This window comes from Vipera ursinii, assembly GCF_947247035.1.
Source record: "Vipera ursinii genome assembly, chromosome: 3".
In the NCBI taxonomy this organism is placed as follows: domain Eukaryota; kingdom Metazoa; phylum Chordata; class Lepidosauria; order Squamata; family Viperidae; genus Vipera; species Vipera ursinii.
Genome location: NC_139516.1, coordinates 121,901,396 through 121,921,020, shown reverse-complemented (window position 1 = coordinate 121,921,020; position 19,625 = coordinate 121,901,396). Strand labels below are relative to the sequence as shown.

Below are 19,625 nucleotides of genomic sequence, written 5' to 3'. Positions count from 1 at the left end.
AGTGATTGTCCACTAGGACTCCGAGATCCCTCTCACAGTTATTACTATTGAGCAAGGTACCACCTATACTATACCTGTACATTTGGTTTTTCATGCCTAAGTGTAGAACCTTACTTTTTTACCATTGAATTTCATTTTGTTAGATAGCACCCAGTGTTCAAGTCTGTCTTAAACCTATCTTCCGGAGTGTTGGCTATTCCTGCCAGCTTGGTGTCGTCTCCAGTTTAATGAGTTCCCCATCTATCTCCTCATCCAAATCGTTGATAAAGATGTTGAAGAGCACTGGGCCCAGAACAGAGCCCTGGGGCACCCCACTACATACTTCCCTCCATATACATGCAGTTCGATTGAGGACCACATGCTGAGTACAGCCTGTCAGCCAGCTACGAATCCATCTGGTGGCGATGCTGTCCAACCCACATTGTTCTACCTTATTGAGTAGTAGGTTGTGATCTACTTTATCAAATGACTTACTGAAGTCTAAGTAAATTATATCCACAGCATTCCTCTGATCCACTAATTTTGTCACTTGGTCAAAGACTGTAATAAGATTTGTCTGGCATGACCTGTTTTTGACAAACCCATGTTGGCTTTTGGTAATGACTTTGTTTGCCTCTAGGTGTTCATTGATTCATTGTTTGATTATCTTTTCCAGAATCTTCCCAGATACTGAGATCAGGCTGATAGGTCTGTAGTTTCTTGGATCCATTATTTCCCCCTTTTTTGAAAATGGGAACTACATCAGCTGTTTTCCAGTCCTCTGGTAGTTCCCCAGTGCTCCAGGATCTTTGAAAGATATAGTTCAGTGGTTCTGAGATCACATCTGCCAGTGCCTTCAGAACCTTGGGGTGTAATCCATCTGGTCCTGGTGATTTGAACTCATCTATGGTGGACAGGTGCTCACTTACCATTTTCTTGCCTATCTTAACTTGTGTTTCTAATCTGTTTTTTACAGTACTGTTGTTGATAGATTGGACTGAGTTAAATAGTTCTGCTTTCTCCCTGTTGCTTGTCACCCTCTTGCCACTTACTCCTACTAATGGACCAATCATTTCCTTAACTTTTTCTTATTTTTTACGTGTTGAAAGAAGCTTTTTGGTTATTTTTTTACTTTTGTTGCAAGCCTTAGTTCATTCTGAGCCTCAGCTTTCCTCACTTCATCTTTGCAGGCTTGGGCTATTTGCTGATATTCTGCCTTAGTTATGTGCCTCTCTTTCCACTTTTTATACTTGTCCTTTTTGTCTTTTCAATTTATCAGAGTTCTTTATGCAGCCATGCTAGTTTCTTTTGAGAGCTGTTATTTTTCTTCTTCATTGGTATTGTGCTAGACTGGGCTTTTATAATCTCACTTTTCAAAATTTCCCAAGCTTCGTGAGTTGTTTTCCCCTTGAGGATTCTCATCCATTGAATCGTTCCCAAGCTCTGTCTTAGTTTATTGAAATTAGCTCTTTTAAAGTCCAAGACTCTAGTTTAACTGTGTTCTATTGCTTGTGCTTGCATAATGTTGAATTCCAGTGTTGCATGATCATTCCTCCCAAGGTTCCTGTGGCTACAACACCTTCTATCATTTCATCTCTGTTAGTGAGAATTAGGCCCAATATTGCTGATCCCATAGTTCCCTTCTCTACTTTTTGGCAGACAAAGTTGTCTGCTAGGTTTGTCAGGAATCTGTTTGATCTTCCAATTGGTGCAGAGTTTGTCTCCAAGTTGATGTCAGGGTAATTAAAGTCCCTCATTACTATTGTGATATGCTTCCTACATACCTTAGTTATTTTGTCTATTTGATTGGGTGGTCTATAGTATACACCTATGGCAATGTCATTTCCCCCCCCCTTTTATATTGACCCAAATGCATTCAGGACAGTTGTAAGCACACCAATCTGAAATCACAGCTGATAGTTCATTAGCTAATGTTGGTCTTCATATGCATTGAGTTCGTCCCAAGACCCAAGTATATCATACTGTATTGGCATAATGTATGTGCAGTGCTTTTTCTCTAAAAAAAAAGGTGCCAGAACTCTCATCTTGGCGGGTGCAGGAGGTGGGGGGGCGGCACTGCTGCGGTCACGGGTGCAAGGGGTGTTGGCGGCGGGCTCTCCCTCCGGGGCCGAAGCTGGCACAGCTGGTGCTGTGGGAGCATCAGGGCCCTCTCTATATGGCGGGCTGCGTGGGGCGGGCAGTGGAGGCAGTGCAGGCCAGGCGATGCAGGACGGCCATTTAGGCGCACAGGGCGAGATGACGGTGGTGCAGGTTCAGCACCAGGTAGGCCACCAGCCTGGCTGACAGGGGTGAGCACAAGGAAGGATTGCACATGGACTGCACAGAACCCACCTCCCACTCCTTATCCTCTCTTACTTACCTAGTTGAGATGGTGTAGTTGGACAGCAGGGAGGGATGCAAAGTTCCTGCCTACTCGCTTTCACTGCAGACAACTAGACGGTGCAACGTTTGCCAGTCAGATCTTTTGGCGCGGTCAGCAGCAATTCCTATTGGCTTTCAAAAGCCAATAGAGGGAGTAGCATAGCTTGTACAAAAGCTTTTTGTGTGTGTGCAAAAAAAGGTGCTGGAATGCCATTCTGAGTGTTGTATGAGAAAAAAAAGCCCTGCTTTTGTTTTAATCTTATGATTTAAAAAATATTTTTTTTCTATTGTAAATTGCCCCAAACCTCGCGATGTGGACTGCATACAAATATTATATAATTGGTAAATAAAGGTAGAACATATGTTAAATATACATCAAATGATAATATGCTTCCCTACAAAGTCAATTCTTGCTCAGTGACAGACCAAGGAGTTAACTCAGAAAGGCAAGAGGAAAATCTAGAAGAGATCTGTGCAACTTGTAGAAGGGGAAGGCCCACACTGATAAAATAAAAATCTTTGTGGTCTGCAAAGGAATGCTGGTGGGCTAATCAATGATTTGGTGATTAGAGGAGCATCTACAGTGTTGGAGCTCGTGGTCATGGTAAACCATGGAGGCACTAGGCAACATGACTTTCAGGGCAGTGGTGGTGATTTTATTACTTTTTTTAAAAAAAATCTGTGCTCTGTACAAGGGTGCTTGGTAGGCTGCATGTACAGGCCTGGTCTAGAATTTATTTTGGAGCATTCAACTATCTAGAGCAGACATGTCAAACACAAGGCCCGGGGGCCAGATCCGGCCTGCAAAGTGGTTTCAAGTGGCCCGCGAAGCCATCCTGGAAACAGTGAGGGAACGGCCCCCACTTCCTTGGCCCTGGCCCAGAGACCCTCCTTTTGCCAGAGACCCTCAGATCTGTCCCACTCCTGCCCAGGCCCCCATAGGCACCCTTGATGCAAACGATGTAGAGCTGGCCATGCCCACCCAGTAGGCCATACGCATTCTAACCACGCCCACCCAGTAGGCCACGCCCACCCAGGCCATACCCACCTGGCCCCTTGAGGGCAACCGCAATGCTGATGCGGCCCTCAATGAAATTGAGTTTGACATCCCTGATATAGAGCATTTTGTTTGAGGCAACTTCTTATAAAAGAATTGCCATTAATTTGTTTTAATAAAATAATTTAAATCAATTTTTCACTTGATTTCAAATTAAATGAATTATACTGGTTGACAATGAGATTTTTTTTAGTACAATTGCCAAATGCAATAAACTGGTTTTAGGTATATGTTACTGGAAAGAAAAAGCAATCCCTGCTGCTTTACTGATCCCAGAGAAGCATTTGCATTTATGCAGGTATCCTTAGGGTGCCATAGTTATGGATGAGAAATATTGGTTGCAAAGTTGGCATTTCTGGATGTAATACAGATATTTTGGACTTATTTTTGTTTCTTTGCATGTTTGATATTTTTAAAAAGGCATATGATACTGACTACGTTTATGCACATATGTAACTTCTTTTGCTAGGATACATGATCACTGCTTTAATATACAGATAATACCACCAGAAATTATTTTAGTCTTTTTAATAAATGTTATTGATGTTAAGTTCACCAGGGAAAACATCATATATTGTTATGTATATACTAGGTTAATTATTTAAAGACTGAAGTGCAACATAACTAGATTCTAAATAATCTATTTTTCAAAACACACAACAGTCCAAACAGTAAAAGTAAAGTCCAAATTAAGAATATTTCATTCTTAAGAATTGTTTAGATTCAAAATAGTTTTCAAGAGTGTACAAAAGATACTATTTTTTCTAGAATCAACGAAATTAGACATATTACATTGAGAAAAATGTTTCTCATTTCTTTCCTGTTACCTTTGATTTCATTGCAGAGTTGTTAACATAAGAAATAGATTATTTTGTTATCTAATTTTACCTTCCAAAAGACAGAAGCAGGTGAAAAATGTGAGGTTCTTTCCTGTTGGCTTTTTTGAATTAGCTGTTTTAGATTCTAAAAGTTTAGTTCCTAAAGAAGTAATCCTGTAAATAATGTTAATGTCTTCTTCTAGTGCAGGCTCTTTTATGACTCGTGGACTTCAACTCCCACAATTCCTGAGCCAGCATGGCTCAGCTTGGAAACCTCTCCCTTTCCCCTCAGCATGGCTGGCTCAGGATTTCTGGGAGTTGAAGTCCACGAGTCATAAAAAACAGCCAAGATTGCTAGGCCTGCAATAGGCTTAGGAAAGCCAATAAGGGAGCTGTTTTTTTTGGGGGGGGGTTGCAAAAAAAAGGTGCCGGAATGCCGTTCTGAGTGTTCTATGAGGAAAAAAAGCCCTGTGTATGTGTGAATCCATACAAATGTAATTTTGTAATTGAAAGATAGAAATTTTGTCAATGCACAGATTTTCCAAGAGTCATCTAAAGGCTTTTTGGTATGTCACCCAGTCTGCCAATAACCACTGGGACCACCGCTCCCAGTTGGAGAAATTGGAGAAATATCAAGATAAACAAATCAAAGTTAAAAGATTATGGCACAATCTTTTAACTTTGATTTGCATCTCTTGTTATTTCACCAATTCTTACTCTTCTATCCCCTGGTATTGCCACAACAATTGTCCCACTTTCTTCTTTTCAATCAGTTAAATCTAGTGTGTTATGCTCCAAGAGTTTATCAGTTTGTATTTGGAAAGCCCACAATAATTTAACCTGCTCATTTTGTACTACTTTTTCAACTCTTATGTTCCCGTAATTTTTACTGATGTGAATAGTTTTGGTGACTGTTGTTGTTCATGGTCAGTTCCTTCAGTCTTCCTGCGCAAGTCGAGTATATGGTCTATAGCAGAGGTCTTCAAACTCGGCCCTTTTATGACTCGTGGACTTCAACTCCCAGAATTCCTCAGCCAGCATGCCTGGCTGAGGAATTCTGGGAGTTGAAGTCCACGAGTCATAAAAGGGCCGAGTTTGAAGACCCCTGTTCTATATGTTCCTTCAGCTTCTTTGTACAATCAACACTTTGAATCATTGGATTTTTTTTTAATTCTGGCCTTGAACAGCCAAAATCAAGCCTTAAGTTTCTTTTTTTTTTTTAGTATTCCAGTTGTAAGCCATTGCCTAGTTTTACGTGTATAAACTTTTATCACAGTCTTTTGTAGAAATTAATCATGTAATGCTTTCCTTTATACAGCAGTCTGTGTTATTAGCTTGGTATTCATGTTTTTTTCCTGTACATTCTGTCCAAGTTCCAGTTTTTTTTTATTGAAAAGTTTTACAGTACATTTTATCTTTAACAAAACAAAACAAAACCCCTCCCAACCCCCTCCCCTCTTCCCAACCCTCCCCAACACTTCCCTCCGTCCCCCTCCCCCCTCCCCGACTTCCCAGAGCTAAATACAAGGTATAAAAGTAGAAACAATCATAATCTACCATATGCAAACAACAATGAACTATTAAATCTATCGCACTTTAACTCTTATAAAATGACTACAAGCAATATAAATATCACATCAGTGCTTATTCAAATGCTAAATGAAACTTTTTAGTCCCATATTTATTCTGGATGTAATCAATCCATTTTTTCCACTCCACAATATATCTCTGTTGCGACTGGTCTTTCAAATATGCTGAGATCTTTGCCATTTCCACCAGGTTGGAAACTTTTAGAGTCCATTCTTCTATAGTCGGCAGTTCTTCCTTCTTCCAATATTGCCCTACTAAAAGTTTTGCTGCCGTAATTAAATTCAACATCAACTTAGTGTCCACCCAAGTTCCAGTTTTTAAGTTGCAACAATGCTTGGTCTTGGTGGTCAGCCAATGCATGATTTTCTTCTTCAACAGATTGTTTGACTTGAAAATAAACCTCTGGCTCCATTTCTGTGGAGCCAGTATAATCTTACCAATACCACTACAAGGATGTAATGCATAATGAGAGTAGTCATGAGCTTTCTTGTTTTTCGGTCCAAACTGTCCAGCTCAGCTTGTGTCCAATTAATAATCCCAGCAGTATATCATATCACAGGTATGGCCCAGGTATTGATGGCTTTGATGTTGATTTCACCATTTCAAATTTTTCTTTAGCATTTTTCTCACACTTTGGATTTATTCTTTACTAATCACATTTTTCATTTGCCCATGTGCTTGATGTTATCCAACTGTAAAATGCCCAGTTACTTGTAGACTTCATCCTGTTGGCTTCTGATGGCCATTCGGCATTTCAATTCCATTACCGTTTGTAATTTTACTGCACTATATAGCACATTTCTCATGATGATGGCGATGGCGATGGTTGCACAGTCAGCCAGATGTTTAAATTAGATTTGGCATTTTTGTTCACCTATTATCAAGTCCTTCCCAAGGACCTGGGATAGGCAGATGTTGTTGCTATGATGATGATGATGATGATGATTTTGTAAGTGCTGCATTAAGTTTCCAAATGCAGTTTCAAGTCTGGTTTAACTTATAAAGCCTTACGTGGCCTGGCTCCTGAGTACCTTACAGACTTTCTCCTGCAAGAAAAAATTACCAGCCATTTTTGCTCAGTCTAGTGAGGAGACAGTGTATACATTTTTAAAGTAAATGAATACATTAAATAACAAAATGCTAACATGCTTGCTTTTCTGGTTATCTTTTCTAAAAAAAAGTAGGCTTTTTGTTTGTGACCTGATGAACTCAGCCTCAGGGTTTTTTAATAGATGAAATACAAGTTGTTGAGAACCACTGGTTTCAGGGGGTACAAATTTTATGGTATGATCATTTAAAATCTTTATATGTCTTATTTAGGGAAGATATATCCTGAAGATATAACACCACTTTTATCACATACTACTGGTGAAAAGATTGAAGACCCAACTTGCTACTTTCTTCAGATACTCTTAAAATACATGGTAATTCAGGTGAGCACATGCATAGTAAATTTATTTCATTGAAATTGTTTAATTTATTCATGTATTCACATATTAATTCCCACAGCACTGCCTTATTTCTCATCTTTTCTCATCTTCTCATCTTTCCTACTATCTTCTTGCATTGGTTTCTTACGATTTGTCAATTGGTCTTTGTAACTTATGATTAATAATTTTAACTATGATTATGACCTTTGACCTATTGTTTACTGTTTACATGTACACTGTGAGCTTATGCACTGAAAACAAATTCCTTGTGTATCCAATCACACTTAGCCAATAAAGATTTCTATTCTATTCTATTCTATTCTATTCTATTCTATTCTATTCTATTCTATTCTATTCTATTCTATTCTATTCTATTCTATTCTATTCTATTCTATTCTATTCTATTCTATTCTATTCTATTCCTATTCCTATTCCTATTCCTATTCCCTACATTTAAAGTAAGTTGAGGCTTTGGGGAAAAACCCTGGCATTCTTTTCAAATTAAAGTAAGGTGGTCCTTGCTTACTGACAGTAAATGGGAGCAGGAACTCTATCACTGGTCACAAGGCATGATGTTACATGACCATACCAACTTGCTGTGGCAGTTCTAGCAACCCCAGTTGCAGTCATTACATGAATCCTGTTTGGCCTCAGCATCCCAAAGTCGGGATTGCCTCTTGCAGCCCCCTACCAGCTTCTCCATTAACTTCACTTGTTGGAAGCTAGCAATGAAATTTGCGAATGGTAATTACAGGACCACAGGACTCTGCAATGCCTAATTGTGAACTGGTTGCCAAATTCCCAAATTGCAGTCAGGTGACAATAGAGATGCTGCAATGGCTGTCATAAGTCCCCCTTGTTCAGCGCCATGGTAACTTTGAACAATTGCTGGCTAAGTTTAGTTTTTTTTAATTTTAATTCCATTTATATCCCGCCCTTCTCCGAAGACTCAGGGCGGCTTACAAGCTTAGCAGTTGATGATTTTTATTAATTTTAATTTGTATACTTTATAGGACAACATTCTAAATAGCTTAGATTCTATGTTCTCAGGGGAGGGGAGGGGGGTTTGCATTAAAAAGTATATATAGAATTTTTCATTACACAAATATTTCAGCATTCTTTCATTAACTTGAATTTTTTTTAATTCTGGCAAAGGCTGCAAAGTTGGAATGGAAGAATAAGGAGAACCTTGACACAGGATTTAAGTTTCTCTTTGCACTCTTCAGAAAGTATTATCTTCCTCATTTATTCCCTTCTATAAAACTAACCAACCTCTACAATCCTGTGCTTGGTAAGTAACTATTTTACCTCATTTATTTTAATAAAATTAGAAGAAAAGCCCGCCCCCCCCAATTTTAAGATTGAAATCGTTAGAAAATAAGTCTAAGATCCAGAAAGATATTCACAGATTTGAACACTAGTCCCTAGCCAACAAAATATAATTCAGTAGTGAGAAAAGTAAGATTTTACACTTAGGCAAGAAAAAAAAACATGCACAGGTATACAATAGTGGATACCACTGTATAATGCTTTGATAAGACCACATTTGGAACATTGCATCCAGTTTTGGTCACCATGATAAAAATGATGTTGAGAATCTGGAAAGAGAAAAGCAACAAAACTGATTAGGAGACTGGACACTAAAACATATGAGTGGTTGTAGGAACTGGATATGCCTTGGTGGAGCAGTGGGCTAATGCCTCCTTAAGTAACACCAGCTGCCTGCAGTTAGTGCAGGTTCGAGTCCCACCAGGCTCAAGGTTGACTCAGCCTTCCATCCTTCCGAGGTAGGTAAAATGAGGACCCAGATTGTTGGGGGCAATTAAGCTGACTTTGTAATAATGCCGCTTGGGGTGTGTGTGAAAGCCCTAATAAGCAGGCATATACATAGAATGAAGGCTACTTGCTAAGCTTGTAAGCCGCCCTGAGTCTTCGGAGAAGGGCGGGATATAAATGGAATTAAAATAATATATATATATATATATATATATATATATATATATATATATATATATATATATGTAGATCTAGAGTCTCGGGTTTCTTCCCGCGTTCCTTTCATCTTCAGAAAGTTGTGGCGACGTTTCGACGAAATCCCATCCGTCATCATCAGGCCGGAGTGTTCCTCCTGCTGCTTCCAGGAGCAATGCGTGGTCACCACGCATTGCTCCTGGAAGCAGCAGGAGGAACACTCCGGCCTGATGATGACGGATGGGATTTCGTCGAAACGTCGCCACAACTTTCTGAAGATGAAAGGAACGCGGGAAGAAACCCGAGACTCTAGATCTACACATACAGACACCCGCGAGAATCTACGAAAACATATATATATATATATATATATATATATATATATATATATATATATATATATATATATATATATATATATCAAATCTAGCAAAGAGTAGGAGCATGGGTTGACATGCTAGCAGTCTTCCAATATCTAACTGCTGTCACAATTCTCCAAAGCACTTGAAAGCAGGAAAAGAAGTAATAGAATAGATGGAAAGTTATCAAGGAGAGATCCAACCTAGAACTAATGAGAAATTTCCTGTCAGTGAGAACAATTAATCTGGAATGACTTGCCTCCAGAAGTTCTGGGTGTTCCATCACTGGAGGTCTCTAAGAAGAGATTGAACAGCAATTTGTCTGAAATGGTACAGGACAGTGATGGCAAACCTTTTAGAGACCGAGTGCTCAAACTGCAACCCAAAACCCACTTACGTATCGGTGGGTGTGGCCCATTGGGTGGGCATGGCTGTGGTGGTAACGGCAGACTGGGTGGGACTAAAAAGTTCAGTCAATCAATTCCAACTTTGCGTGATCTTTTTTCCCACGAGAAGTTGAAATTGATTGATTGAACCTTTTTTTTTTTTGCACACGGCGGCAGAGGCCTAAAGCGAAAAGGTTTTATAAAACCCAGCTGAAGGCCTAGGACTGGGGTGACAGTGCGCATGCCCACAGAGAGGGCTCTGCGTGCCACAGGTTTGCCACCACTGGTATAGGATCTCCTAACATGGGCAGGGTGTTCGACTAGAAGACCTCCAACATCCCTTCCAATTTTGTCATTCTGCTAAATAGGTATCTTTATGTAGATAGCATTATTTTCTTGATAAGCCATATAATTCCCCTCTATTGTAAAATTTAGATTCATCCTACTTTGGAGAACAATGATACTTGGGGAAACTGGCCTACCAGATGGGCTAGTTTTGTAATCGTGGCTTCTGATTTCCAACTTAACGTTAATAAAATATTGATCTACCTTATAAAATTTCTTTTAAGATTATAATTTTTTTAAAAAAAAGTATATTTAGGGTCAAGATTTGTTTTACAAACCCATCCATGCAACTTATTTTACCTTTCTTAATTCAGATTACTCTCATTATGTACAGTTCTTATTGTATGCTTCAACCATCCTTTCGATCTTTTTTGCCTATGAAAGCACATTATTATCTTCATTTGTATTTCCTTCATTTGTCCTGATAGCCCAGTTTACACTCTCTGGAATATGAACTTCCATTTATAAGTCAGGTTTTTAAAGATTCGATTTCATGTTTTGTGTTTTACAGAGATCCCTGGCTTGCGCCCCAAACCAGTATATGTTAGTACAACTTGTGATGGTGGAAATCTTTATAGTACAAAAATTCCATACCTGGATGCTCGTGTAACTTTTATAAAATGGCTTGTAAATTTTTTTCTGGAAAAGAAATATCTTATAGCAGAACAAACGTTCAGGAATGGTGTGGAAGTTCTACCCAGAATCATTCAAGTATGTTGCAAGTGTTATTTAGTTTAGCATTTCTGACATTGAATCAACATCAAGTTACATTAACTAAATTGTGACTTTTATATGAGCTTGAGAACTTTAATTCAGTAAAATTTTATATATTTTGAGACCTGATACCTTAAATAATATCATGCGTCTAGTAATCAGCTTTAGTAATGGAATGACATTCTTTTAATAATTAGCATTATTAAACATTTATTTCAAGTTAGCTTTAGTGGAGATGGAAAATTAGCACCTGAATGTCTTAAGTTGTGTGCGTGTGGCATTGTGAGTTTGTGATTTTTGAAAACTTTGTAATTTTTAACTGCAGCAAAGAACAGTTTAGAATGAAAGTGTTTTCCCTTGTGCTTTACCATGTTCAAATATACTTTTTGAAAGGTTTATAATATTTTTTTAATTATTAGGTTTGTGAAATGATCACCCATATTTTGTCGCCCTCTTAACTTTGTTTTCAGATTAGCAATTTAGTACTCACAAGCACCATTTTATCTACAGAGACACACCAGAACACCCCACACAATACTCAGCCACTTCTGTTATTTCCCACCATTCACTGGCTGCAGTAAAAAATGGCAAGTAAGGAGAAGTCCCCTACTCTGGATATGTCTAATTAATAAGTATCTGTTGTTCCAAATGAGCATACTGAAAGGAAAGGGAGATGCTTCCTACATAATCTAAGGAAATCACTGAAGGCAGCAGGAATAGTGGCCAGGTTATGGCAATTGCCACCTAACTGCAAGCTATCATTTAGTATTGTCCAAAGGCTTCCATTGATAAAATAGTGGCCACTAGGTTGCAATTATTGCATAATCCCAGGATCATATCAGACCTCTGCAAAAGGTTGCCATGCAAAATTTTGTGTGTGTGTGTGTGTGTGTGTGTGTGTGTGTGTACGTACGTACAAATACATACACAATAATATGTGTGTGTTTATGTACATGTATATTTATACACATATATGTACTCAGTCTTTTTATTGAACTTTTAATTCAGTGTTTTCTGTGATTTGGGTGATGGGGTTAGTTGTTAATAATTAAAAGTTAGACTAAATTCTCAAGTAATGTCCATAAATTATCATGGTTGTTTCCTCGTATCTTCTTAAGACAGTGGGTAACACAGCGCAAGATAAAACTCCTGAAATGGAGACTAGTGTCTCATCAGATCAGGAGAGAAATCATATCAACCACAGCGGGATACTCAGTGATCCGAGTTTTTGCAGCATTGAAGAGCAGCACCGATTTGCATATGAAATGGTGCAACAAATATTTTTGTCTACGAGAGATAATGTGAATTTTGTTAATGAAGTATTTCATCAGGTTGGTATAAACTGACATCTGTTTATATGTTGTAGAGTATCAGTTACCCACCTTTCTCTTTATGGGAATCTGTAATGTCTGTGAAAGATTTTAAGAATCAACCCTTAGCAGTGTATTGTTGTTGTTAGCTGCGAAGTCGTGTCCGACCCATCGCAACCCTATGGACAACGTTCCTCCAGGCCTTCCTGTCCTCTACCATCTTCTGGAGTCCATTTAAGCTCACGCCTATTGCTTTCAGTGACTCCATCCAGCCACCTCATTCTCTGTCGTCCCCTTCTTCTCTTGCCCTCGATCTTTCCCAGCATTAGGCTCTTCTCCAGTGAGTCCTTCCTTCTCATTAGGTGGCCAAAGTTTTTGAGTTTTAGCTTCAGGATCTGGCCTTCTAAAGAGCAGTCAGGGTTTGTAGTGTATTACCTATGCATAAATGCTTAAATTAAATGAAAGTTAATTGTGATTTTGGTACCCTGTGGAGTTTTCAACAGGAGCACCAATCTCTTCTAATGCTTGACAATCTTATAAAATGTTGGTCAATAAAAAGGTTAATATATTTTGATAATTATTCATTAAATTTAGAAAACTCATTTCCCTCATAGAAGGACTCTGGGTTATGTACAAATAAAATATTAAACATAAAAACTGAATATAAAAGTTTGACATTTTTATATTCAAGGCAAGAATAGTTAAAATTGAAAGTTCGTTAAAAGATGAGGGAGGGGAGGATTTTCAGAGTGCTAACCAGCCCTATGGCTGTGTGTTCCTCTGCAAGCCCCAAGGAGGATGGCAGAGCCAGGTCTTTAGACATTTCCAGAATGCCAGGAGACTACGGTCCTGTCTCTCCTCTGAGAATGTTGTAATGACCGTCCTGGACCCCTCCAGTCAGAATTCTTTAACTGACAGGGTCCGCAACATACCTTTCCTGCCTGACTGGGTGGGATAGGTTGATGGTTGCATAGATCACCTGGCCCCATGCCATGTAGGGCTTTAAAGGTCATAACCAACATCTTGAATTAGACTTTGAAGCAAGAGCAAAGGCCCTCCTAGCCACAACCGCCACCTGTTCTCCACAAGGCCTCTGAACACAACCTTCATGGACAGTGGGGACAGGCTTGGGAGTATATATCTTTGTGGCAAATAGTGCTTTAATTTACTGTTTAGAGACAAGACTAAATTCTTGTTTAGATCTGAAGTTCAACGATACGTTTTTAGCATGTTGCTATCTTTCCCCCACAAACATATATCCTGAATCCAGCCAGGATATAAGAAATATTTATCTGTTGAAGAGTATGGGGGAAGCATTTCTATAAGTAGCTGAACTATTAGTGTAGAACTTTGCAAAAGGCGGAAACTTTTTCAATCATTAAAGTCCCCCTTCCCATGATTTATTGAATACCAGTGTTTCAGTGAATAAATAAATATAATCAGTTGAGGAACTTAACATAAAATTGCATTTATATGAATAAAAATATTTTAGATTGTTTGAAAGTACTCTATTCTGCAGTCAGATAATAACAACAGGTAGTATAGTAATAAATACTTATTTTATGCACTTAAATTTAATATAGTATTAGGAATTTCTCAAGACTTTATTCATTTATTCATGCCACCTATCTGACAAATGTGACTCTTGGTAGTATACTATAAAAAAAACATAAAAACAAGCAAACAAAATATTCCACAATAAGAACATCAGTATTATTTAAAAAGACTAGAAGAGAGCATATTTGGTGTCATAAACAATATAACCATCTCATTAATTCTCCATTTTCTTAAGGAACCCCCCACCCCCCAAGTCTATTGATAGAATTACATTTTGAGGAACATCAGGAAGGCTTACCATGGATTGGTCCAGTCTTGTCTCCAAAGGAAATGTCACTCTATAATGCAGATGCCACAGCAGAAAAGACCTGTCTCCAGATGTAGCTCCTTAACATACACAATGTACAACATGCCTCTTCTGCCTGAATTGTTGTCACATTATTTGAATTCCTTTATTTTAGTTTTTAAACCTATATTATTGTCCTAAACCATGTGCCCTTCCAAAATAGTATAGCTCCTCTGATGATAGGGTAATGAAACTCACAGACATCACATAGACATTGAAAAAAGTTGTACTTTGTATTAAAATATATGTTCAACCATCTCCACACTCTTGATCTTAATGTGCTTTTGTTACATAAATATGTATGACATCATAATTATTTTCCTTTTATGGATTAAAGTAGGGAAATGGAGAACTTTGAGTTCAATCTCATATCTATTACTTCCCCTTTAGGCTTTTTTGCTGCCAGCATCAGAGATATCCTTAACTGAAAAGATTGTGAAAGTTTATAGGAAATGGATATTACATGAGAAACCTGTCTTCATGGAAGAACCAGATGCAAAGGAGACTATTCAAGATGATGATGTCATCACAGAACACTCAACAGAAGAGACCGATGGCAAACACGTATGCTGCTAGTCATTAGTAATAGGTGGTGGGTTTGTGTGATGTAATCAATTGCAGTTTGTAAATAGTTGTATAATCTGAGCAGAGACGTTGCTCAGAGTAATGTACCGTATTTTTCGGACCATAAGACGCACTTTTTTCCCCAAAAGTGGGGGGGGGAAATGAGGGTGCGTCTTATGGTCCGAAGGTGATCCGTATGGCCAGCCCCAACCTCTGCAAGTGGAGCACGAATCGGCACGTGCTGAGAAACGCCGATCTCACGTTCCTGCACTCTCCCTCGCTCGGTTTCAGCTTCCCTTGCTACAAGAGAAAGCAGGCTGAAATGGAGTGAGGAGATTGCCAGGAATGCGAATCGGCTGATCTCGCGCTGCTGCAATCTGCTTCAATTTCAGCTTGCTTTCTCTTGTAGCAAGGGAAGCTGAAACCGAGCGAGGGAGTTTGCAGGAGCGCGAGATCGGCCGATTCGCATTTCTGGCAATCTCCTCACTCTGTTTCAGCTTGCTTTCTCTTGTAGCAAGGGAAGCTGAAACCGAGCAAGGGAGTTTGCAGGAGCGCGAGATCGGCCGATTCGCATTTCTGGCAATCTCCCTCACTCCGTTTCAGCTTGCTTTCTGCAAGAGAAAGAGGGAGGGAGGGAAGGAAGGAAGGAAGGAAGGAAGGAAGGAAGGAAGGGACAATGGGAGAGGGAGGGAGAGAAAGAGAGAGGGAGAGAGAGAGAAGGAGAAAGAATTTTTTTTTCTTGTTTTCCTGCTCTAATAACTGGGTGCGTCTTATGGTCCGGTGCGTCTTATGGTCCGAAAAATACGGTAAATAGTATATAGAAAACTTGGTTCCACTTTTTCCCCTAACAATCTGTTGCTACTCATGTACTCATTTTTCTCTAAGTCACTTAATAACTTAATAAAGGAATTAAGTTATCAGTTGCACTATTTATCATAGATAAAGTATTTGAACAAATTTTAAAATTTTAAGTATATGCTTGGAACATGGAAGGTTGGGTATGAAAAGTATAATAGAATCAAGGCCTTGCTTTCCTTAAAAATATTTCAGTTCTTAATATATTCATGCACAAGTTGAATATATCTGAAAATATTCTTCTGAAGCTTTTGTTTAATAATCATTTTATAGTGGTGTAAAAGTTTTTCTTTTTGTTCTTATCTGCAGAGGGTTTCTTTTGTCAAAAAATCAAAATATATGGGAACAAAATTTTGGGTAAAATATACTTTTACCCAAAAGAAAGATTGATATATTAACATTTGTAATATAAATCTTTTTGTCTAAGAAAAGTAACTTTTAGGATATCCTGTTATATTTTTCTAAAAGCATCTGTGAGTGATTCAATTTTGGAATCCAACCTTTCTTTTTGTATTCTTATACTGAGTTCAAATAATGACACATAGGCCACAGTGTTAAACTGATATGAAATTGTCAGAAAATTGCAACTATATTTTAAATAGGTTCACATAGTTTAAATCAAATTAATTCATCACTAATAGGTAAAACTGTTGATAGTAAATGAATCAGTAAAACTAATTCCAATACAAAGTTAGATTTTTTTTCCAAGTTGTACAAATGTTTTGTCAGACATTGTTTTTTTCACTGGAAATATTTATTCTCTATGTATATCATGTCACTAAAGAAAATGAAAGGAGTTCTAATGCTGTCATCAGTAATTTAGCCCATTCAAAATCTGCTACATCATTCTTTAGTCTGTATTATTACTACATCTGATTTCAAATAGTATCAAATCATCACCTCTTTGATGGTAATAGGCTTATTAATCTGGTATAGTCTTTTGCAAATGGAACCAGTTCCTCTCCCCCTAAGTTTATGTTGACAATTATAGACCCTGTGGGCCCACATACTTGGGAGATTATTACCACATACGTTTTTCCTCAGTAGTAGTATTCAAGGAGAAATGTTACTTTCTATTGTATAAAGCAAGAGTGTCAAACTGCTGGCCCGCAGGCCAGTTTTCATCATACCGAAGCCACGCCCACCCCATTGCAGCAATGCAAAAAGAATTGCGATACGTCATGACACGTCACGTGACGTGGCAAGTTTGACACCAGTGGTATAAAGTATGTGTAAATTAGTACTGACATATTGCAAGTCACACACACACACACACACACATTAAATAATGTATAAAGAGTATTTAAATGTTTAGCCATTAAGCACTTGTTTATTTCTGGAAAGGTATTGAAGCTGCTAATTCTTTTATTAAAAATTGTACTGAGCAAACTGAGGGTTACATTCTAGGTGCACATATTGACCAATATGTTTTCTTAAAGTTTGTGTCTGGACATAAAAGATCTTCAAGTTGGGGAAGAAGTTACTCCTTCTCTAGTGCTGTTACCAGAGGATGCTTATTAGAAGATGAAAACCAGAATGTTAAAGCAGGTCTTCAAGCTACACTGCAGGTATTATATATGATACAAAAGAATAGCTTTCTTAGTTTGTATAATATATTTTGTACTTGTTAATTGTATTTATAGATTACCATAATCGAATTGAAACTGACATTTTGCTTTGGACAAAAGGAAATATATATTGCTTCTTTAGAACTGATAAACGCAAAGCAAAAGACATATTTGATGTTATATTATTTCTAGCTAGAATTATTCCGAATTTGGGATGGACTCCTGCAGTGGAACAAAAATATAGAAAATCAAAATATTCAGAGACTATATTTGAGCTGAAAAAATTAAAAGAAAATAGGAAAAAAACACACAACTAGCTCCAGAAGTACTTAAAAAACATAAAAGCAAACAAGGCCCCAGAAATCTGAAGATCCATGATGAGCATCGATATTTTGTTCTCTTTCTCCTTCACATGCTCTCCCTTCCTCTCCAGAAAATCAAAGGAACTAAGACCAAAAGGCTTCTAAGAGGTGGTTTTTAAAAGATAAACAGAAATCCTCTGTACACTCCAGGGTATTCAATGCAGCCCATTTTGCGGCTGAAAATAATCAATTCATGTTTGAGACAAGAAATTTTATACTCAAAACATTTTGAAAATGAACTGTTTAAAACCCCCAAATAATGAATGTTTTCTATATAACCCAAGATTGAGAATATCCATGAGTCACTGCAACAACGGTCTCTCTGATTAAACTCTGTTATTGCTCTTCAATATTTTATTTGATCAGGGCCTATTCCCATGATCTTTACATTCTTTTTTCAAGGATTCTCCTAACTTTGCAAGACATTCACGTGGTCACAGTTCGCCTATCTAAACCTCTCTTCTATGAGAGTGTTCATAAGCTATCATTTTCAATTGTCTGCATGATGCTCTGGATCCAACTTGTTGTTTTTTTTAAAAAAAATGTCATCACTACATGACACTAGATGATTAGCTTGTTAATCATCTTTATGTTGGTCTCCATAGAGATAATTATGTTTGTAATACATCTTCCTTTTTTACTGTCAACAGTTCTATTCTCAGATCATTATGATACTCTGAATTAAACAGAAAGGCATGGGCTAATCTTAATGACGTTCTAGAATGTTTTGAAATGTCCTTTATACAGAGGGTCAATCTGACTATATAAGCTTTCTAGAGTTACAGGGGTCACCAGAGACTCACTATGATGAGGTTCATTTGCAAATAGGGTAAATTGTGTTAATTTTCTAAATACAGATCATTTCCCTAAGACAGGCATGTCAAACTCGTGACATCATGTGATGTCACATGATGTATCACGACTTTTTCCCCATTGCCGGCAATGCGGTGGGCGTGGTTTCAGCATGATGCATCTGGCCCGTAGGCTGGCAGTTTGACATGCCTGCCCTAATGTATAGATTTTTTAAAAAGCTATTTAATGCACATCTCCATAATATATCTATTCCAGGAATATATTTGCCCTCGTTTCAATTCAGGACTGTCAGGTTATTTTAATCTAAAACAATTCAATGGGTAAATTACCATTTTTATTGAAAAGGAAAATACTAATATAAAATGGATTTATAATTCTCTTAACTAAAAATTATAAAAAAAATGGCAGAGTTATCTGACTGTTATTTAATATGTACAAGGAACTGTGCTCGTTATAGCTTTCAGTATGAACTTATTGTAAGGGTGATGTTCTGTTTGTGAATAGATTAACTTAATCCTAAATGTTGTGAAGAATATATTGTTCAAAATAACTTGAATGGATTCATATTCCTTCTCTCTCTCTCTCTCTCTCTCTCTCTCTCTCTCCCTCTCTCCCTCCCTCCCTCTCCCTTTTCTCTTCCTCCTTCTCTCTTTTCCTTCAAAATATAAAGGTATTTTTGACAAACTCTGCAAACATATTTTTATTGGAACCGTGCAGCGAAGCCCCTGAACTACTTAAAGAGCAGATAAATTCTTGCAGAGCAGTTTTGAGCATATATAGGCGCATGATAATGGAAGTTCCCATGAATAAAAAGACCTGGTATGTTTATCTGTAATGGAATGTGTGAATGACCTTGGGGGATGAGGAGGAAATGCTGCCTAGGAAACAATCAGACAGGAGAGGCAGGAGCTGGCAATCGGAGGAAGAAATTTAAGAAAGACCTGCCCAAATGGTTCAAATAGTTAATAGTGGAGGCAGGAAGTTTCTGCCTTCAGATTTGCAAGATTCTGTTAATATAGCCTTACAGTAAAGTAGAATTAGTTCATCTTGTCCTGTTTCCTATCTGGATTTCCCGGGAGGGCTGACTCTTGCCTCTCACTTGGTATATCTGAGTTATGAAGTTATGGTATAAGGCAGGGGTAGGCAACCTTGGCTCTTTTGTGACTGTGGACTTCACCTCCCAGAATTCCTGAGCCAGCATGGCTCAACATGGAAACCT

The 19,625-nt window shown here is 38.0% G+C and overlaps 1 protein-coding gene across 1 annotated transcript in view; it reads left to right on the top strand.

Moving 5' to 3' along the window:
- Window positions 1–19,625, top strand: part of RALGAPA2 (Ral GTPase activating protein catalytic subunit alpha 2) — a 192,220-nt gene that overhangs the window by 32,633 nt on the left and 139,962 nt on the right. Inside the window, exons 7-13 of the mRNA XM_083358327.1 lie at window positions 7,147–7,259; window positions 8,412–8,547; window positions 10,829–11,028; window positions 12,150–12,362; window positions 14,635–14,808; window positions 17,103–17,231; window positions 19,077–19,225. Coding sequence (XP_083214453.1) covers window positions 7,147–7,259; window positions 8,412–8,547; window positions 10,829–11,028; window positions 12,150–12,362; window positions 14,635–14,808; window positions 17,103–17,231; window positions 19,077–19,225 — 1,114 coding nt within the window. The remainder of the gene's footprint in view (window positions 1–7,146; window positions 7,260–8,411; window positions 8,548–10,828; window positions 11,029–12,149; window positions 12,363–14,634; window positions 14,809–17,102; window positions 17,232–19,076; window positions 19,226–19,625) is intronic.